This window comes from Phalaenopsis equestris, unplaced genomic scaffold, assembly GCF_001263595.1.
Source record: "Phalaenopsis equestris unplaced genomic scaffold, ASM126359v1 Scaffold000592, whole genome shotgun sequence".
NCBI classification, from domain to species: domain Eukaryota; kingdom Viridiplantae; phylum Streptophyta; class Magnoliopsida; order Asparagales; family Orchidaceae; genus Phalaenopsis; species Phalaenopsis equestris.
The window spans coordinates 140,483-163,856 of record NW_018165032.1 but is presented as its reverse complement, the minus strand read 5'-3'; the positions used below and the strand labels follow the sequence as shown (position 1 = coordinate 163,856).

At 37.0% G+C, this 23,374-nt stretch overlaps 1 protein-coding gene across 1 annotated transcript in view; it reads right to left on the bottom strand.

Annotated features, from left to right (window-relative positions):
• Window positions 1-2,140: 2,140 nt before the first annotated feature.
• Window positions 2,141-23,374, bottom strand: part of LOC110029544 (rhomboid-like protein 20) — a 70,282-nt gene continuing 49,048 nt past the window's right edge. The window contains exons 5-8 of the mRNA XM_020731879.1: window positions 17,727-17,878; window positions 17,540-17,641; window positions 3,180-3,284; window positions 2,141-2,495 (exon numbers count right to left, since the gene is read on the bottom strand). Of these exons, the coding sequence (XP_020587538.1) occupies window positions 2,328-2,495; window positions 3,180-3,284; window positions 17,540-17,641; window positions 17,727-17,878 (527 nt within the window). The 3' untranslated portion in view covers window positions 2,141-2,327. The remainder of the gene's footprint in view (window positions 2,496-3,179; window positions 3,285-17,539; window positions 17,642-17,726; window positions 17,879-23,374) is intronic.

Sequence of the window (23,374 nt, the reverse complement as noted above, 5' to 3'; positions counted from 1 at the left end):
TCTAATAATAATTTATGATAATCTCTTAGTTGGATTTTTGTTTCCCCAGTTATAATAGGTCTTCCTCACTTCTTTTTCATTAGACCCTATCCATTACAAATTTTAGAACTTTGTGCACTCGAGCAGACAAGGTTTCATGTTTTTTTTTTCCTCAAAAAGAGGCTGCCATGGTTGATTTGAAAAAAACTGTTTTTTTATCACCGGTAAAGTTATTCAATTTAACCCATTTCAAATTTTCAAATTGATTGTATGTGAGAACATTCGCTTCTGGCATCAAAGATTCTGAAATATTGGGTTGCTCCTATAAAAAATGTTGAGCTTGCAACTCAGCCTTCTTCCTTTTTTGCCTTCGAGTCAGCTTTTCTCTAGATAAGGAAGCTTCAACATCATGTCTTCCAGGTGCAAAAGGCTCAGTGAATGGAATAAAAGCATTGATATGTGTTAGAAAAATCTTCTGCCCAATGATATTTTTCTGCATAGATGGGGCTTTAGCAGGAGTCAATCTCTCAAAGAATGAGACCCCCTTTCGAGTAGCTTTGACAACAATAGAAGCAGCAAATCTCGGTCCATGCACGGGCTGGTGTGCACGAAATGAAGGTATGGTCATAGAACGAGACACCCCGAGGATACATGTCGTTGACAAGTGTGACATCAACCATAATAGCTTTTGCATGGAATTCCAAACCACCGAAGTGTATTGTGGCACCAGTCTTGCCTGTATTTATTAGTGCATTTGCTAAAAGTTTATTGAAACTTCTCTAAAGTTTCATTGTGAAAATGAGTATTTTGAATAACCATCCTTCATTAATGAAAGACAGGGATTAGTAGTCAATAATTTGGTATTTACCTCACACTTTCACAATGCACAGACAAAATAACATAAATATTGACCATCTTTTGGGACTTCAATATTTGCATTCAAATCACTAAAATCTTTTTCCTCACATCAAAATATCACTTTCACTTGTTTTTTTAAAGTCAAGTACACCTTATTATGCATTGGTTTATATCACCAAGGTATCATAAATATAAATATCAAACTTTAGAAGTTAGATAAGTAAATCCCTTAAAATCATGTGGTATGTAACATGCCCCCCTTTTTTCCCTTCTAATGCCTACTACTTGCTGCTCTTCTTAGTACCTTTCTTCCCTTTTTCTTTACTTCTTTGAAAAGACTAAAATGTCATGCTATAGATAGTTTTCCACATATAGAGAACATTATAATTTTAGCATATGTTGATCAAATTTTTTATTTGCTTATTATTGCTTATAGACTCTTCAATTGTGAAATAGACCTTAAATAAATAAATGAATAAATAAAACCCCCACCACCAATCTACGACATCTTTCTAGCTTCCTATAATCCCTTTCTAAAATACTTAGAATTATTATCCTATAGATATGTATTTCTTAAGATTACATCATAGGTATGTAATAGTTTCATCTATGAATTCCTCTAATGGCAATACTTTATAAAATATTATTAGACTAAATTTTACTAAATATATTTTCTAAACTATCCTAAGAGGTTAGGACATAGACACTGTCATAAAATATTTTCTAGCCCTAATTTTACAAATTAAGCTTATGATTACGTGTAGGGCTGTCAATTTGGCTCGTTGTTCGTGAACAGCTCGTGTTCGGCTCGTTAAGCAGCTCGTGTTTGGCTCGTTCGTTAAGTCTAACGAGCCGAACACGAACAAATTTTTAAGCTCAAATTATAAATGAGCAGAGCACAAACAAACCTTTTTTTCAATCATATTTGTCTCCTTTTAGCTTGAAATAAAGAAATTATGTATTACTTATATAGTAATATACTATATATATTATTGTGGTTAGTGTCATTTTTTGTATAGATTTGATCCAGGTTCTAATCTCACACTTTACATCTATTTTTCTCAATTTTAGTTTAACGAGTCAATTTCGAGCCGAACACGAATACGAATATTTAAATCGAGTCGAACAGGAACACACTGTTCACGAGATGATTTCAAACACAAGCCGATTTTGAACATGAGCTATTTTAAACGAGCCGATCACGAGCCAAGCCTGAGCTCGCTCAAGCTCGGCTCGTTTACAACCCTAATTACCTGCTACGTGCTAAGGTAACTCGATAGATTTTTTATATTGCCTTTCCAGATATTCAATACAAAAAATATATTTAATATTTACTAAAAACAGTATTAGTCAAGCAAAAGCTAAATATTCATCCATTGGTGAAAACATTTACTTGTAGACCAAATAAAAATCTGATAAGTTCCAATTGATCTTCAGATGAAGACTGGTTTTCCAGTTCCTAAGCTCCTGATTGAATTTGTCACATGATGTCAGTGTGATTGAGCTTCAATGAGGATATTCGTTGCAACATTGATGTCATTCCTGGCTCGCAAAAGTGCAAGCCTCGCAGAATTGCCATCGAAACCCATTGATACTAATGTAGCAACAGAAGACTCTGTAGGCTCTGGGACTGATGAGACTGAGGAACCAAAGTTTCTCTGGAAGGAAAATAGGATTAAGATAGCAGACATGAAGCCACAGGGTTTTACGACAACTGAGCATCCATGACTATTGCGCCCTTTCTGGGGAAGAAATGCCCAGCAATTCAAAAATGTACAAAGTTTTCAGTTTAAAAATTTGAGTGACTTTTTTGAGTGATAGAATGCTAATGTTCTCAGAATATGTTATGATAGCAATTTACAAAGTCAACCTGAGCATGTTATTACACACATTATATAGAAGCCATGAATATTACTTACATGGCATGCGAAAAGCTTAGAATGCCCATTTGCCAGAGCGGAAATTTTCTCGTCTTTTAGGTTTGATTTTTTTTTTAAATTGTTTTCTTACAAATGAATGGTGGACGGTCCATCATCTGATAGTTTTTTTTTCTTGTGTGTGTGCGTGTGCGTGTGCGTGCGTGCGTGCGTGTGCGTGATGCAAGAAAATTAAAATTACAAAATTTGACAGGTCTCATTTTGGCTAGGCTGCTAAATCGAGAGGGGTAGCTTTGTGTGTGTGTGTGGAATGCAAGAAAATAAAAATTACAAAATTAGACAGGTCTGATTTTAGCCACGCAGCTAAATCAAGAGTGGTAGATTCGTGTGTGTGCGCGCAGGCACGTGAGGCAAGAAAATAAAAATTACGAAGTTAGACTTGTCCAAAACAAGTTCAAGCCTTACCTCCGAATGATGATTTGTATTTGTAACGTTATCCGGCCTTTCAGGCAAACTTCTGGGAGCCGACCAAGATAAACGTGAGAAAAATTGTGCAATGAAGTGTGGAAACTGTAGGATAGACAAATAATATCATCAGAAACTAGAACAATCAATCAAAATTTCACAGTAACGCTTCTATCAGTGAAAGCTGAAAGAATGATATTATAAGTTTGTACAAAGCATATAAACCCCCAACAAAGCTCTTTAACAATTATTCAGTGTCAGCCACCTGGACATCATTTTATAACTAGTTTAAAATTCAAAATAACCAAAGTTTCACACTGGTTTTGTCAAGTATTAAAAATTACAAAAAATACCATTGGACTTGTATCCTTTAGACGTTCCTTTTTTTCTATGTACAACAGGATTGCAACAGCACGAATCTCAAAAAAAAAATAGAGATACAAGACAAATAGGAGGGACCTAGAGTCAAAGTATACAAAGACCCAATCAAACACTAATTTTCTTTATTGGAGTAAAAAATATTGCTAAGTCAAGAGAGAAGTATCTCAACGCTCCGATAAGTCACTCCCTTCAATAGGCGAGCCGACCAACATAACAGGCCGAACGAATGACAGTTGTAAACCGAGCCGAACGAAAGATAGTTGCATACCTGACAAATGAAGGATAGCCATAAACCTAGCCAAACGAAGGACAGTTCCACGTCAGGCCAAACAAAAGACAACTCCATCACCAAACGAACGAGGGAGATGGCTCAAAAACTGATGAAAGGACACGAAAAAGATCAATTGAGAGGTCTTCAAATGATCCACATGCGATTCAGTCTGTCATCACCAAATGAAAGAGCATGTACTGATGTACGAAACTCATCATGATCGACCATTTAATTTATTATTAATGTATTTACTTATATTGTACAAATGACTTTAATACCCCTAAATTTTTTGTATAGAAGGAAGTCTAAGATGTAATTATTTACTCTAAGTATCTCCTATACCTATAAATAGGAGATCATTTCATGAAGAAAAGCTCTAAATGCTCTCACTTTTACTATTCACTCCCTCTTCCCTTTCTCTTTTATGCTCCATACCTAATGCGTGATTTCCCGAACACTTTAGGATTAACCATCCTAAAAGATGCGGTGAGCGAGTTTGCCTTGGACCTTTCAATTGATTTATATATATAAATTTATTTGATTCAATTTCAACAGGAATATACATATATATATATATATATATTATTATTATTATTATTATTACATAATGAATCTAAAAAGGGAACATCTATAAAAAAATTCTTTGATTGAAAAATAGTAAATCCAAAAGAAGTTTCACTAAAAGAAAGGAGAAAAAAATAAAATATAAAAGAACTTTGGAGGAGAAGCTTGAGGAGTGGCTTTATCAAAAATTAGTTTCAATGTCTTCTCTTTTGAAATTAAAAATTCAATAACATTTATAACATAATTCAATTTTTGTGTTTAAAGATTAATAATTAAGTAACTTGAATTCATAAATGGCTAAGCTTCTAATAGTTGGCATATCCAATTGCATTAGCTAAGCATCAACTTAATATCTTGAAGTGAATATTAACATTTTGACAGCTTTTGAAGAATTCATTGTTTCAAGGGAAGCTTTGAAAAAGGAACTCCATAGAAACATAAGTTCGCATGCATAAGTATTCCTTTAAAATTCAGATTGAAGCTTGTTACTAATGAGCGCCTATTATTTTGTGATTCCTACTAAATCAAATGTTAAATTTTGAAGTTAATTGAGAGCAAGTAACATTTTTGGAGGATTTTGACATGTGTATAAATAGTGTATATTTTGTACCTTGATTCTCCCATTTTATATGCTTATATTATGGTTGGAGGAAGTTTTCTATTGTTGTTTTACAGAATGTAGAGAAGGGTATCGAACGGAGCTCGAAACTCATTGATTGGAGTAAAGTCTAGGTCTGGTGCATAGACCTCTGGCCAGTAGCACCCAAGTGTCGGGTCAGTAACGCTTAGGCACCTAAAAGGAGCAGATTCCCCAAGCTCTTACAAAGTAGGCGCTTATTGGATAGCGCCTAGGCGCCACACTACCAACGCCTAGGCGCCACGATACTGGCGCTTAGGTGCAGAAGCACCAGCCCGAACCCAAAGTCAGTGGCAACTAGGTGGCTAGGTGCGGGTCTTTGAAAATTTACGGTTCCTGAATTCAGACGCAAACATTTGTTGGGATGAGTATAAAAATGATGATTTTTACATTGGAGGGGGTCTTTCTGCCGTTGAAGAGCATGAAAAACATCTGAAGAAAGGTGGAGAAGATCAACTAAGTGTTTTAGAGCGAGTTTTAGAGAGAGATTGTGATATTGTGAGAGTGTAAGTGTGATTGTAATTCCATCAGCATACTCAGGATTTGAAAGAGATAAATATATTGAGTTCTTGCTTGTTTTCTCTAAGAAATATTTTGTGAAACTCTTGCGTATGATTTCTATCTTTAATACAATGTTTGTGTTGATGAAATTGGCATGCTTAGTGAGTAGATTTTACGTTCTCCATTGTTGTGAAGGTGTAGGGATGATTGTTTGGCACTTTAATGTAGTCCTTTGTGTAAACTTTTCTATAGTGTTATTTTAACTTGAGAACTTAATTGACTTTTAACTTGACCAATTAATTTGTTAACACTAATCATGATCTTAGAATTTCATAATAAATCTAAAGAGGAACGATGAAGTTAACCACACGAAGTCATGGGAACAAGAATATTTCCTTTAAACGAGGAAATTGAATGGGCAGCAAGTTTGTCTTGGACCTTTCAATTGATTTAGAAAACTAAACAAATGGATCTTCAATCTTGCTTAGACTACTGAAAGAAGATAAGGAAGAATTTTCTCCTGTTTGACACCTGCTTTTGAATCAATTGCTAGGCTTGAATCCCTACAAAACCAGTTCAAAAAAGATTTTAGGACAATTCTTGAATCAACAACTCTTTCCTGATTCACTTTAAGACTTGGGTTTTGTTCACTTTTAAAATTAGGGTAAAAACTTTTATTAAACATTGAATACTTCAACAATTCAGGTTAGGACCACTGGTAGTAAACTAGAACTTTTTCGCATTTGGAATCATCTCGTTCTCTGCAGGATCGACACACGAAACTCTATTACGCACTTAGAATGTGTCAACCGACATAACAATTAATTTTATTTAATTAATAATAATATTTTTATTATTATTACTACTATTATTATTGTTGTTGTTACTATTATTATTATTATTATTATTATTATTATTATTATTACTATTACTATAGTTATTACAATCTAACCATAATAACTAAACCTCATCAGATTGAAAGTTTACTTTCCTAAAGAAAATTTATCACACTTCAACCATCATAGCATAAAGGCAACAAATTCAAGCATTACTACAGTCAAATCTAACAAGACAATTTGAGTAATAGCAACATAATTTTAGACTTTCACCTATGGCTTTAAATGAACCAATGCACTTGATGAACAACTCAAACTCAGCTCGATTAATACTACTTGATATTTGTTTAAATTGGTAAATAAAAAGTTAGAACATTTTTTTAAAACTCAAAGAAAAAATGAACTACATTTGAACATAGTCCAACTCGTTTATTAATCTTCACGAATAAGCTCGTTTGTCGTTCAACAAGTAACTTGTTAAATGCTCTATAGTTATATGATATAATATTTAAATAAAATTTAATTAATTAGAACTTATTTAATTATATATTTAATAATAAAATATTATAATTTAATATTAATATTCATATAAATTTACTACATTTTTTTCTTATTTTTTATTTCAATGAACTAATTTGTTAATACATATTTAAGTAATATAATTGCAAAAAAACTTAACTTATATATTATTTTATTTACTTGGTATAAACTAATTAAATGTTATTTTAAAATTTATTCAATTTCTTATTTATTTAAATTTGTAAAATCATTTGTTAGTAACTTTATATTAAAAAAATCAAATATTCATTTGAATTTTTAACTTATTTACTAGCTTTACATTTAAAAACTAAGTACAAATCAAAATTTTAATTTTATATAAATAAATCATATACTCATCGAATTTTAAGCTTGCTCAATTAATATAAACAAGCCAGTATAAATCATGTATGAATATTAAAAAATTTAAGCAAACAAAGAATGAACACATGAGAAAGCTCAGCTCAAACTTAGGGTCAGTTTAGGGCAGCTGCAATTTATTAACAAGCTGTCGATAAGCAGTTGCGTAGATAAGCTGCTGCGCAGCAGCTTATCCGAATAAGTTGGTTGGCTGTTTGGCTTGTGTTGTTGAAAAATAATTGTTTTGCAACTGTTTCTGATTAAATGATCATTAGGTCCCGTAGTTATGTGACTAGCGTGATGCCAGTAAGGAAGTTTAAAGTCCGCAGCAGTAGAGCAATCGTCGAAAAGTCCGTGAAATCCTAGAGTTTATCTTCCCTGAGTGATTCAAAAGACAATCAATTAGTCATAACACAAGTACAAATTAACAAAAATAGTAATCAATTACAGATTTATGCGGGCGTGGAGTCTTAAAGAACTCAGTACACCAACCTCATCAAACCTATCACGACAAGAAGATAGCAGATCCTATAAAACAGGAGTTATCGGTTATCTTTAGCTCACTTAACATCAAGTTTGTACGTGTCACATATGCATATCACCAAAAAATGGTCATCCAGAAGTATCTAAAAAAACGCAGCATCGAAAAGAAGAGAAACATGGTTGTCTTTATCATAATTTCACACATGACACCAACCAACAACGACTAACAAGTCATCCAGAAGAACCCACAATGTCGAATGTCTCATCATGGACTTCACAAACCCACATAAAAAAAACAAAAACCAAAGTATAATGAGAATAATAAGAATAAATAAATACAGAGCAACATATAGATTGATCGTGCTAGAAAGAAAAACATCCAAATCAGATATCCCATGAATAAATTAAAAAAAAAAACCAAAGCTACTAAACAATAACACAACAAAATCAATTGTCTTTGTGGTCCATAAATAAACGTAAATAGTCGACCTTACGGTCGGGGAGCATCTTCATGAATATATGTTTGTAGGTCGGGTCTTTCATCAACTTCAAAGTGTTTAGATACACAACTTATCCCCATAAACTTTGGGATATGTCTCCAAAACTCTGAGAAAGTAGTCTATGGAGGTGTCATGCGAAGTACCAGCTTGAATTGTGCTTGCATCCACCAGTTTTATTATTTGGCTTCTGAAGAACTCAGTTCCATTTTTCCTTTTCTCCATCCTAGAACGCTTTGACCAGCATGTGAACTCCAACTCCTTTTAGTTTAAGTTGGGGCCTCACCATACCCACTTATATGCGCGGTCTCCAAGTCCTCTAGTGTGCTTGTAAACTCATGCTAACTTGGGGTGAACGTACAGTACCAATTGCAACAACCCCACTGAACAGATGGTACAGCTTCTCCTCTAGGTCAAGGTCAACACAACTGAATTTAATTTCTTGACGATTGGCACTGCCTGCAACATACGAGCAAGTTTATTACTTAAAATAGCTTAGTAGAATAGAGAATGAAAAAACAAGTAATCATTGGATAGGTTATTACCTCTAATTTATCACTCCACTAGTCCTCTGAAGCGTCTATTGTCCGTTTCACTGTATCTCAACCCAAGCCCATGAATCTCCGTTTTAGTTCCTTCCATAATTTCCAATTCATCTTCAACTGATCGCATTTGTTCCTAAATTGCAATCTATCATACTCCATTCCTGTCATTTCTTTGAACTTCATAATATTTCAACCCAAGCCTATGAATCCCCATTTTAGTTCCTTCCATAATTTCCAATTCATCTTCAACTGATCGCATTTGTTCCTAAATTGCAATCTATCATACTCCATTCCTGTCATTTCCTTGAACTTCATAATATTTTGGCACTCTTCTTTGTTAAAATAAATGGTGGGCAAATAGATACAAGGCACCCCTAATTTGGCACTCCAAACCTCCTTAAGTCACAGGTCGCAAAATATGATTGTGACTTCCTTATCCCACATGGTTGATGATCCAATTTCTTTGACCTTAAACATTGTGTTACTAAAAAATAAAAGACAAAACATTAATATTTCAGATCAACCAAAGAACAAACATTATCCCTTTCCCATATTATTCATTTGAGGCAAATGACATCTCCATATAGCACACACAGCCACACCCACCGCACACACACCCACAACCAAAGCCCTAAACCACACAAACACCCACAACCACCACACACGCACCCACATCCACACATGCACTCATAGCCACAACACAGTACCCAACCACATCCCACAACCACAGCCACAACCACAGCCCAGAGCCCACACAACACCCAACCACACCACACTACAACCCTCATCAAGACCCATAACAAACACACACCCATAACCACCACACACACATTCACAACCACAAAAAACAGCACCCAACCGCAGCCCATAACCCACACACTAATAAAGCACCCACAGCACAGACATCCCCACACTGTTGTACATCAATGAAGCACCCACAACACACACAGCCCCACTGCTATACATCAATGAAGCACCACACTCAAACCTCAAAGAAGCACCACAAACCACAACCCACAACCCACACCTAATTTGAGGCAATTAAATACAGGGCACCCCCAACATTGTCGTATATCAATGAAGCACCCACAACACATATCTAGCAGCCCAAACCTCAATGAAACAACCACAACACACACAACCCCACAATGTTATGCATCAATGAAACACCACACCCAAACCTTAATTAAGCACCACAACCCACACCTAATTTGAGGCAATTAAATATAGGTCACCTCAACGTTGTCATACACTAATGAAACACCCACAACACACACATCCCACAGCCAGAACCTCAATGTAACACCTGCAGCACACAATACCACACTACTATGCATCAATGAAGCACCACACACAAACCTCAATGAAGCACCACAACCCACTGCTCACAACCCACACCTAATTTGAGGCAATTAAATACAAGGCACCCCCCACACGATCGTACATCAATGAAGCACCCACAACACACATCCCACAGCCCAAACCTCAATGAAACACCCACAGCTAACACAGCACCACGCTGTTATGCATCAATGAAGCACCACACCCGAATTTCAATGGAGCGCCACAACCCAAAGCCAACACTTAATTTGAGGCAATAAATACAGGGCACCCCCAACGCTGTCGTACACCAATGAAGCACTCACAACACATACATCCCACGGCCCAAACCTCTAAAACACCCACAACACACAACCCCACAATGTTATGCATCAATGAAGCACCACACCCAAACCTCAATGAAGCACCATAGCCGACACCTAAATTTGAGGCAATTAAAAACAAGGCACCCCCAATACTGTCGTACACCAATGAAGCACCCACAACACACATCCCACAACCCAAACATCAATGAAACACCCACAGCACACAACCCCACACTGTTATGCATCAATGAAGCACCACGCCCAAACCTCAATGAAGCACCAAAGCCCACAGCCCACGCCTAATTTGAGGCAATTAAATACATGGCACGCCAACACTGTCGTACAACAATAAAGCACCCACAATACACACATCCCACAACCCAAACCTCAATGAAGCACCCATAGCACACAGAGCATCACACTGCTATGCATCAATGAAGCACCACGCCCAAACCTCAATGAAGCACCACAACCCCAACCCACAACCCACAACCCCCCACAACCCACACCTAATTTGAGGAAATTAAATGCAGGGCATCCCCAGCACTGTCATACACTAATAAAGCACTCACAACACACACATCACATAGCCCAAACCTCCATGAAAAACCCACAGCACACACAACCCCACACTGCTATGCATCAATGAAGTACCACACCCAAACCTCAATGAAGCACCACAGCCTACAGCTCAAACCTCATTTGAGGCAATTAAATACAGGGCACCCCCAACAACCCCAAACCACACACAGCACCCAGCAACACACAACATCCAGCCACAGCCCCAAACCACCACACACACAGCACCAGCCACAGCCCCAAACCACCATACACACTGTTATACCACCACACAACACCTAGCCACAGCACTGCTATACACCAAGGAAGCACCACACCCATACCTCAATGAGGCAATATATACATACACAACACCTGAAACGTTGTCATCTACAAGTGTTGCATCCTCTGTCATTCATTTTTTCAATTCAAAGCTCTAACATAAAAGAAAAAAATTGTGCAATATTGAATAGATGCAATTGCAATCAGACCACCCAAAATAATGCTATGAACAAATCAAGCACAATTTTACCTCCATTTTACAAAATTATCACTCTAACAACAAAGGAATTAATGAAACCACATCCTATATTTTTCATTTGAAGCAATTACATACAGGATACCCAAAAACTTGCTGTCTACAAATGAGTGTTGACCTCATTTTTAGTGAGGTCTTAGTTTCCTACTCTCAGAACCGAAAATCTAGCCTTAGAAGTTCCTTGTTGACCATCTTAGCAGACTAGCAATGGAGCCCACCTCTCGTAGAACTTCAAGCCACTTATTGACTCATTTTTGTGAAGAAACTCGCATGAGTAGTCCCAAGCACTCAACTCTTAGTTGCAAGGGCTAAGGACTAACATGTAGAGGGCCCGAAAATGAGTTCCTACAGGATCATACAGCCTTAGGCCAACCCTCCGTGACTCAGCAACACACTCGCTACACCACGCACGAATTTGACACATTTTTGGCCCGACCGTCGGCGAACTCGCCCGGATGACTCCGGATGATGAAATAGACCATACAGATGCATTCGGGACGTCGACTTGGAGGACACCCATATTATCGGGGTTACGCGCGCGCACAGATTGCACAGAAATCGATGCCATTTTTTTTGTATTGGGATGCGAGCCCGGACTCAACTCAGGTTCAACTCGGATTCGATTCAGGCTGGACTCGAGCCTGAACAAGAGTTAAGCAATTTGAATTTCAAATTTCAAATTTCAAATGAAATATTAAATCCATCTTTAATGAAATTTAATTAGAAGATGTGTTATGTCAAATAAACTCCTTTGTCAAAGGAAACAAATTAATTCCCCGCCAAAATTTTCACATAACGGCTCCCCCTCGAATCTTCTGCGGGCTATAGTAATTGGCCTTCGGAGAGGATTCTTGATTGGATCATCCTCCGCTCCGCTCGCTCCCGCTCCCTTTTTTTTTCCTGTGCGATTAGCTCCTTCGTCTCCGCTCTCGGCTCGATCCCGTCTCCCGCACCGAAGCCGCAGGCCCTGTCCTCGTCCCCGTCTCCCGCACCGAAGCCGCAGACTCCCTCTTCCTCCTCACGCTCGATCCCGCACGCCCCTTCCTCCACACGACGAAATTGCTCCTCCTCTACGACCCCAAAGCTGCTCCTCAACGATTCTTCTTTTCGTTCGTTTGCCCTGCCTCCTTCCCCAAGCCGAAACTCTCCCTGCATTCGACTCATTCCCTCTGCATTGCTCGCCCTCCAGAAACTCTCACTCGCCTCCCTCACTCGACAGACTCCTCTTTGTATCGAAGCTTTCACCCTCTCGCCTCCTCTCTGCGCCGAGTCCGCTCACCTACTTCTCTCTCCCCTGAGCCGAAACAGCTCTCCCGCATTCAGTCTCCCCCTCATCTGCTCAACTCCCTCTTCAGCGCATCGAAGCCCCGCTCGCCTCTACCCTTTTCTTCGCGACCAGACCCCGCTCGGCTGGCCATCTCACCAGACCGAACGGCTCCCTCTCGCTGGACTCCTCTCTTTCTTTCGACCAGGATCACTCGGCTCACCCTCCCTCGCCCGCATTGGAGGTAGGAGGAACACTGAACTTCTTCGAGCTTCTTAAACGTCTGGCTGGAGTACAGAACTCAGCAATTACAGTAATTGGGTAACGAAGTCTTGCTTTGTTCCTGAAGTATTGTTTTATTCTTATACAATATAGGCCATATAAGAGTTAGGAAGATTTACGTACATACCCACTGAATTCACTTGTGGCTCCTTAGACCCATTACTGAACATGGCTGAAACTGGAAGATTATCTTTTCATATTTGTGCTTCAGAGTTAATATTTGAACATTTGAATTTCACTGTTACATTATTATCTCAACCCAAGAAATTATGAAAAATTGAATTGTGGACTCGTTATTGCCCAACATGCTTACTTGTTTCTACCAGAAACTTATCCATGAGTAATACATATTGATGAATGAGTAATATATATTGATGAATGAGTGAAGGTTGAAGATCTGAACACAGGATTTAAATATTTCAATTACGAGAAATTTATATACATACCATATAACCCTCATGTATTCACATATCCAGCACCCAAGTCTTAGAATCAACTTGTATGTCAATCATATGTACTTGTATGTCTAATACCTAAGCTTTGTTTTACAAACATGCCACTCAACTGCTATGTGCTTGCATATCTATCACATTGGCTTCAATTTTTACGTGCATACCATACAATGCTTATATTATCTGCATATGTGGAACCAAAGCTTTATAGTTACACCACTCTGATCTTTAATTATACATAAGAGGCACTTCTATTTCTTAACGTGAAATGTATCTTTTCATCCTTAGGATTTATATGCTTTTTGGAAATAATTTGGGAACCATTTTGGAGCAATTTCGACACTGTTTTAGGATGTTTTTGCTTGTTGATTTAGAGATGCTTACACAATGTTTTGAGGCGAATTTAAGGTCTGATCTTTATGCATTGTTTTGAAGCCACTTTAAGTGCCAATTTGCGCTTATTTTGGGCACTGTTTTATTTGAGCTTATTTTGGGCACTGTTTTGGAGCCACTATAGGTGCTGGTCTGGGCTGATTTTGATTGCTGTTTTGGAGTCACTTTATGTGTCGATTCGGGCTGATTTTGTGCACTGTCTTGGAACAAACTTAAGCACTCTTCTCGAGAGTCTATTAAATTACAGTTGTTGAAAGATTTTAAACGTTTTTAGTCTTTTGCACTTGTTATTTCCTCTTTTGATTTGTTAGTTTTGAAAGTGGATCAACATTTTCTTTTCGTTTGTTTTTGTATTTTTGTTAAATGGTTAAATCAAAAAGTGGGAGTTTCTGATTTAATTATTTGGAAGACACTTAGAATTTTGAGGATTAGTTGAAAAAAACACTTAATTGGGGGTAGAACACTTTCAATCACTTTAAGCACAAGTTAAAGTGTAGGCTTCCTACATTTTAGGAGCACACCCTAGGTGAGATTCCATCCACCTAATTCTCAGCATAGGCTTCCTAGATTTTAGGAGCACACCCTAGGTGAGAGCCCATCCACCTAATTCTCAGCATAGGCTTCCTAGATTTTTGGAGCACACCCTAGGTGAGAGCCCATCCACCTAATTCTCAGCATAGGCTTCCTATATTTTAGGAGCACACCCTAGGTGAGAGTCCATCCACCTAATTCTCTGCACAGACTTCCTAGGTTTCAGGAACATACCTTAGGTGATTCACAAACTGATTAAGACACTAGACATAAGGATGCACTGAGGCGTAGTTCATGCTTCTTTAATTAATTTAATTAAATCAACAATGAAATGAAATTCTCACAATGACTTAACCTACAGTGATATTCAGTGCACCGGGATTTGAGTTTGGATATTACACTCAAATCCTCCTAGCAATTGGGAAAATTTGTTAACGTTAACGCCACATATGGATTTAACGCCACATATGGATCACCGGACTAGGATAAGTCTAGGGTCTAGGTGGCGAGGGCGATGAAGACATTGCTTATTTAAACGAGGGATACGGATACAAAGTGGGATTATTAGAATAGTATCTCCTACCTCCAGGATCTTCAATAAAGGAGAGGAAATGATCTATGATACTATTCGCCGATTCTTGTTGGGATCGTTGCCCCCGACACTCATAGGTTATCAGTAGCTCTAGCACGATTAGAGTGACTAGCCTGTGGACTATACGATTTTACAAAATATTTACAAAAAATAAAAATAAAAATTTCTTTTGCATGTTAAAAAGAACTCTGCATAAAAAAAAAACTTGAAAAACAACTTTTCCATGAAAATCTTTCTATGAAAATTTATAAAGGTCCACAGACTAGTCACTTGGATTGAGGTTAAGGACTACCTTTTGTAGATTGTCGGGCTGGTAACTCTTATTCAAGATCGGGAAGCACACAGTCCAGCTCTGAGCCTCCCGCTTTTACTAATGACTTACACCCAGTCTTGATCTTTCATATGTGGCTAAGGGTTTCTTTTGTTCGTGATTTTTACGACTCATTTTTTTGACTATCCGTGCAGGGTTTTCTCGCCTTGTTTATTTTTCTTGCGAGTTTATTTAAATCTGTCGCAAGTCATACTATGCTCGTAACACTAATAACGCAACAGTAACAGATGTCTAAGTATGCTTTTACAGTTTATCTACAGTATTAAACTTTACTGCATTTACTTTTCAAGTACCTTTTATTTACCTGCAATTTGATTATTCTGCACCCAAAACCAAACTTTGACACTAAAACTATGAAATATAAATCACCAATCTCAAAGACGTAAACCATGGAGCCATCGCTACAACATGAGCTTGGAGCAACTTCGTGGGCAGCAAGACAAGGAGCTTAGAGCGGACTATAGGTGGAGATGTCTGTCATTCTACAACAGCAAAACAAGTCTACACCTGCTAAACTCTCTCCTTGGTCTAAATAGCAACCCCTAGGACTTCGAGGTAGCTCGTCTAGCGCGATGTAAATCTTCATACCCTCTTTATGCACATGTGCAACAATATTGTGCAGTGTAAGTCCTAATTCACTTTAGGTTCTGAGGTTGTTGTTCGTTACAACGTAAACTCTCCTATCTCTGCGGGTTATTTGCATTATCTCTGCGGGTTATTTGCATAATAGGATATTATGCAAATACAAGTCTCAAATAATAAAATTGGTTGTTTGCATAATAGGATATTATGCAAATATAAGTCTCAAATAATAAAATTTGCAAGATTAAACATTCAAATAACATCCTCTCTAAAACGTAGCCGTACAGTAGAATAGTTTGGAAAGTCACTGAGATTCCTCATCAAGATCTGTGACGCCCCCTACCCTTTACTTCCATTAGACCCCTGAAAGAACTGTTCCTACTTGAGTCACTCTCACTTGTTTTTCCACCTCCTACCGTGAAAACTTAAACCTTGAATTCTTGAAGACTAAAACCACTGATCATTATCGAGAGTTTTCTCACGTGACTTCCGTCATTTGAGATGTAATTAATTATAGGGAGTTGCCTCTATAGGGAACTTGGAACCCAGGTAAAATAAACCTTATTTAATCTTTGTATTAGATAGAGGAATTTGTCGGTCATACATAAAATGTTCGCAGACGAAATGGATGTCACAAATCTCTTAGTTTGCAGGATTGGGTCTATCACCGAGGTATACACATCTTTCGAGAGGGTGTAATATTCGCGGTATTGGACACGATTATGAAAACTATTGGACGAATGAGATTCACTTGGTCTCATTTCTTTTTCAAAATTAAAACATACTACTTTCAAAACCAAAAATATATATCTCTTTTATTAAATTAAATCTCAAAAATTATTTTTATTTTCATATTTTCAAATCAACGAAAAGTTGACCGACAATGAGCATCCTCTGTAACCTATTTTACAATTCCAAATCAAGCACATAGTTTTATCCATACTCCAAATTCAATAAAAAATCAAAAAAAATCGCATAAAGAAAGTCATTCCATTGAGAAATCACATAAAGAATGTCGTTTCATCGAAAAAATGTCAGAAATCACATATAGAAAAGTATTCCATCGAAAATTACTTACAGAGCACAGTAACCAGAGATTGGAGGGAGGAGGAAGAGGTGAAATGCGATGCTAAGTGCGAGAGAGGAGGGAGGGAGCCAAGCAAGGAGGCACCTAAGGCAAAAATGTGATCGAAGGTTGGAGGGGCACGCGGGTAATATGCCCGCAAAAGAACACGGGCCACAAGGTATATCTTGCGACAGCGTTTATTAATAAACAACGGACAGCTTATTCGATTAAGCAGATCGAACGTGACAACCAAACAAGCCTCAGGGCATTTTCAAAATGCACCGCACCTAATAAGCTGCCCCAAATGGGCCAACTTTATCATTACAACACTATTTCAACAATATCTTAGTTTCTCCAAATATCAAACAGTTTCTTGTCTCTGTACTACCCAAAGAAGTAAAACTCGAAGTTTAGAAAGAAAATAAAGAAAAGAGAATCACCACAAAGTATAATTTGAAGATATAAGTTATGCAGACACGAGTTACAGGAAAATAAGCACCATTGTGCACAGACCTTTATACTGCGGATGCCAAAAGCATTGACACGATATAAAGAACCAGAGAAAATACCACAGATACCAGGTATTAATGACCGCGTCCAGGATGACACGAGAAGCTGAAGATATAAATAAAAAGAAGATGAGTTGAACATATAAAGATAAATTATGTCATAAAAAAAAATTTAAAAGAACCAGTTTAACCTGAAAGCCAGCTATATATATGAATGACTTGTCAGTGAAAGGAATGCCAAATATACCAAGCCTTGTCGAAACTGGAATATCAATATAAAAAGGTATAAAGGAGGAAAATATGAGACCGTATGGTCCAGAAACGAGAACAATTGAGAATTTATCTGCAAAAACAAAATAAAGATTGTTGAAGTACTAAATAAAAAATTACCAACATAAGCACAAAAATTAAGGAATTCCCAGAAAATTATCCACGCCTGATTTAATTTCCATAACGGGTAACAATAAAGAACAAAAAAATTGTTGAAATAAAAGCAGAATTACACTAAAAACATAAGGAAATGAAAAGTTTCATCAAATAAATGGATGTCGATCATTTAATCAGGAATTTGTGCTGTTCTTTCCTAATAAGCACCTAAGTACAATACAGTCACAACCACAAGCATGCCAGCAGAATTAGCCAACAAAAGAATTGGATCACACAAATAAAATTGATTAACACAAGCAAAAAACAGGAATAGGCAGGTAAGCAAGCAAAAAAAAAAACATTAGAGTTCTTGAGTGATAAATCCAATGGTGTAAGACAACAAGCACCAATAGACATCAATGCCTATAATTGCCAAGCATGAGAAGCAAGTAATTCGCCATTCACAGAAGAGTTGCCAATTTTGCTCCTTTCAATCTAGCACTCTCTCCTCATTTTCTGTACTTTTTTAGAAAATTATTCTAATTCTATATACATTAAAGATTAAAATGGAGGGAAATCACAGATTGGTGGAAGTAATAAAAGGGAAAGGAATTTAAGAACAGAAAAAAGGAGTACAAAAAAAACAAGATAATAATAATTTAAGTAGTACAAAAAAACAACAACGAAGATGTTACGCACCCCTGTCAAGAAAAAAAAAGGAAATTGAACATAATAGCTATTGACGATAATTTCAACCTTCCCTAGGAATTATGACGATATCAAAAATCATGGAAAACCAATACTGCAGCCTATTATTTTCTCATTGGTGAGCACAAGTGTTTATTGGGATATGTAGTGAGTAATATGAATCATAAAAAACAGTATCTTATTTAACATAAACATCGAAAAGTAAATCAATAAAGAAACAATCTAACAAATTCCCAACTTGAAGGTATGTGCTGACCCCTTGAATTCAGGCACCAGGAGGTGCTCCTTTTATTATAGTTCCTCGCCTTGTTGCCAAAGACACCACAGTGCTTAATTAAGTAAAAGCAGATAGTATAATAGTATGTAAGCCGCATTCTTCAACAAAGACAAGGTTCTACTACATTATCACTCAAAAAAGTTGATGGACCCTTGAAAAGTTCAAACCAAAGGATGTAAATGGGACATATTACACTTCTCTGCCCCCACAAATTCTCATTTCCTCTGTCATTCCCGTCTTCCTATTAGTCATTTTCCTTGCACAATTTCTTTTTGCACCGAAATGCATTGATGTGTAGTGTCTGAATTGCGAAAGCTATGATCCCGATCATGGGACTTATGCAATAACACAAAATTAACGGTTTCCACGAGAGCGAAATAACTGAATCCCATGATTTCGTCCTGTTATCACTTTATGCAGAATTTTTTTTCCCTTTCTGAATTCTCTTCAAATTTCCTTATTTATCAATAGGTTCCTTTCTATTGTGAGACTATTTATGCATGTATTTTGTTGTTTCTGAGATATAAATTTAAACTTCATGTATTTTGAAGAATTATTCTCTGAGTTTCTGCTTTTAAGAGTGTTGTCGTCTGTTGTTTCACCATTTGTCTCGCTTTTTTCAGCCAAGACAGCCATCAAAACCGTTCGAATTTGTTGTCCAAAAATAGATTTTGCCTCTATCATTTTCAAAACTGTTGAATACTGTTTGGCAGTAGAAATGCTATTTTCTCATTTCGGTTCATTGTCCCACCACTATTCACTTCGGAATTCCGTCGTCATTCACGCTGGAATTCCACCGCCACTATTTCTCCCGCTTCTCGTTACCCCTCTTACAACTTTGTAAACACCTAGGCGCCCTAGAACGATATATTATCTGATATCAAAGCCGCAAATCATAAAGATTTAAGGATTTTTTTTCTTGTGCCTAAATCAAAATTATCTCCATCATACCCTAATTATTCCTACCACAATTCCTAACCCTAACTCTAAATTTTCAAAAATGAATATTATTACCTCTACTAAACCCATCCCCACACCTACCAGCAAAACCTAAGGCCTCGACCAAACTTTATTTGCAATCCTACATTTACCATAATTCTGACCAAAACAAAATGACACAATGACACTAGAAGAAACACTTAAAGAGATGTCTAAAAACTTACAATGAGAGATACACGGCATAAAATTCTTCAACTACAACCAAGACTTGTCACCTTTGAGAAGAGACAACCCGGGAAGTCACTCATAGCAACAATGGCAACTCACTGTATTACGAGGAGAAAGTAATTCCTTTCCACTATAAAATTTCTAGTGAAAACCAATACCCAAACGATTTGGCTTTTGAGAAGCTAGGATTTTGGAGTGAAGATTGACTTGTCGGATTGTGAAGGTCGCATGGATCTAGTTGATTTCATCGAGTGGCTCCAGAAAATGGAACGGATCTTTGAGTTCAAGGATGTTTCACCTGACTGAAGAGTAAAACTACCTGCTATTAAATTAAATATGGTGGAAAATTTTGAAGTGTCTACGCCTGTGTGAGGGAAAAAAATAATTATTATCTAGTCCAAGATGAAAAAGAAGATGCAGCTAAAGTACCTACACTTAAATTACAAATAAAACGTATTCTTGAGGTTTCATCATTTATAGCAAAAAGATCTCTCGATAGAGTACACAACTGATTTCAAGTAACTTATGTTGAAATCTAAACTAGTAGAGACCAAAGAAAACAACATAGCTTGATATCTTGAAGGGATTGAGACCATTCATTAGCAACGTGGTAGAGTTACAGTCATATTAGACATTATAGGATGTCCAGATTTTAGCCCTAAAGATAGAGAGTAATATAACAATATTAAGCCCACACCACACATTAAATAAGGTTCAACCATCGAATCGGGCAATAAGAGTACACCCAACGAAATAACTAAGCCGACTCCTGAGGAAAAACCAATCCAAAGTAGAGAAAAAATAGAGACCATCAGCTTTCCCAAATCTATCGTCAAGAAGTGCTTCAAATATCACAACTTTAAGGCACAACGTGTCTGATTGCCCAAATAAGAGGATAATCTCTTTTAGTAAGCAAGAAGTGAAAAATATAGACAATGACAGGAGACACTGACACCGATCTAGAGCTCCTACAAAGTGTTCGGGTAGCGGGTCTAATGGGGAGAAGGTATAGTAAGGGGATGAAATTTTGGGCTATCTGTAATATGGAGGGGGATATAAAATGTTCGGTGACTGCCCCAACTGAAAACAAAAAAGAAAATCATAAAACAGTGTGACAAGGATGTCAAGGATGGGTGTCAGCTAAAATTGTTGTGTGAATAACGGCAGGACAGTGAACAAGAACTAATAAAGGCAATTTTTTTAACTGTAAACAACAGTTGGATGCAAGTTGGACAACGAAAGAGGACTCTGAGTGTCTGGGAAAGATCACAACTTAATGCTATCAGGTTACAAACAACTAGAAAGAAATCTAAGGATGCAACACTCAAATAGAGATAACCAAAAGAAAATATCTCCAACTAAACCCAAAATCAAAAGTCCCTCAAAAAATAAATTAACAACATATAAATAGTCCCAAATAAAAACTCTACTTACAAATAAGAAAATTTGTAAATAAGGAAAAAGGAAATAAGGGAATAGAAAATAAATAAAAAGGTAGAAAATCTAGGCTGAAACAGAAATTAAGATGTGCAACTCGATTGTAGCAATTTCATGACTATAAAATCCCGCATGGCTCAGGATCGCAGGAGATGTTCCCGCATCATTCTCGCCAACTAAGAGAAATTTTTTCTTCTTTTATCGAAGGACTTGAATCCCACTATTGGATGTTTATCCCACAAAGCACTGAATGAGCTTTCCAACGTAACGATTCACTACTCCTGTTTGGCCATTAGTTTGTGAGTGAAATTGATCAATTGAATTAGATCTTAGTATTCATTTTATTCCATAAAGCCTCCGAAAAATTGGTCATAATTTCTCATCTCTATCGAAAGTGATGATCTACTGGCTTGCTCAGTGATTTCTCATTTCTATCGAAACTGATGATCTGTTGGCCTACTCTTCATAATGACAGCATAAAAGGTAAACCGGAGATCAGAGAAACTTGAAACTCGTCTAATGAGTGTTCCACTGCCTCAGATATTATATCTTCCATGAAATTTTCTTCTAGCATCACAAAAGGCAGTTTCTGGTGCCTCTCTCAGCGACTGTAGATGTCACGACCCGACCCCGAACTTGAAATTAACCAAGGAGGGACAAGCAGTCGGACGGTGGAATTAAATTTTTTATATTTCTAATTTTATTTTGTAATTCTATAACTATAATATCCAAATATTCACTGAAAGAGCAACTAAACAAAGTAAATTAAATTACAAGTCAAAATGTTACTTTTCTCATCATTAATTGTCTTATTTACATATTAGCTCATTTTCTATTCATCCTGCTCAAAATCTTAGAATCTAAAAAATAATATTAAAACCACATGATTAGTTACCTAAAGATAACTTAAGAATAATTACACTTAAACTATAGTAACCAAAGAAAGAGAAAATAATATTCATGTTGATCTTTCATTATTCAATAAAAATCTTATAGTAATCTAATATATGCGCCCATGTAATTACTTAGCGGAAATAACTTAAACTTCTATATGCATGTTGACCTCATTTTTGTGAGGTCTTGTCTTCTCCTCCTTAGAGCCTAGATTCTAGCTCTAGAAATTCCTATGGATCATCTTAGAAAAATAGAATTGAGGCTCACCCTTCTAGAAATTCCAGTCAATTCCTATTTTCCTTTGATGTCTAGCATCTTTGGCACAAGACCATCGTCTTATGAACGAGCGGTTATGGGCTATGTTGCGTAGATTCAAGGAAAATGTTCCAAATAAGACTTCAAGCCTTAGGAAAACATCGTCACGACCTTTTTTTTTCGTCACGTACACACATCAAATACACAAAGTTCACAAAGTTGTGCGAAATCGGACTTCAATTAAGCCTAAGGGACGGGCGAAAATGTGAACTCCGGATGACCTCCGACGACAAATTGAACTGCGCCAACGCGTCCAGAATACCCATTTTGGTAGGAAAAGACACCCATATTGCTATACTTTCGACACGAGAAAATTGACGCGCAAATCGATGAATTCGTCAAAACGACTTCCGACGGCGAATCGGACTGCGCCGGAACGTCCGAAATGTCGAAATCACCTAAAAGGAACATCCATTTTGTTATGTATGCCGCTGAATAAAAGGAGACAGATTAAATTTTATTTTTCAAAATATTTGGTATTTTTATAATTATATCACTAATTATGATTTAATTTAAACCCTAAATCCTATTTTCCCCTCACCCGCACACTTAACTTTCCATTTTTGACTCGTCCCGCGATTTAATCAAAGCTTGGCTCGCCCCCCTCGTGCCCTAGCTTCCGCACGTTTCTCCTCTCCTGCGATCGGCGACATCCGCGACCGAGGGAATGGGCGC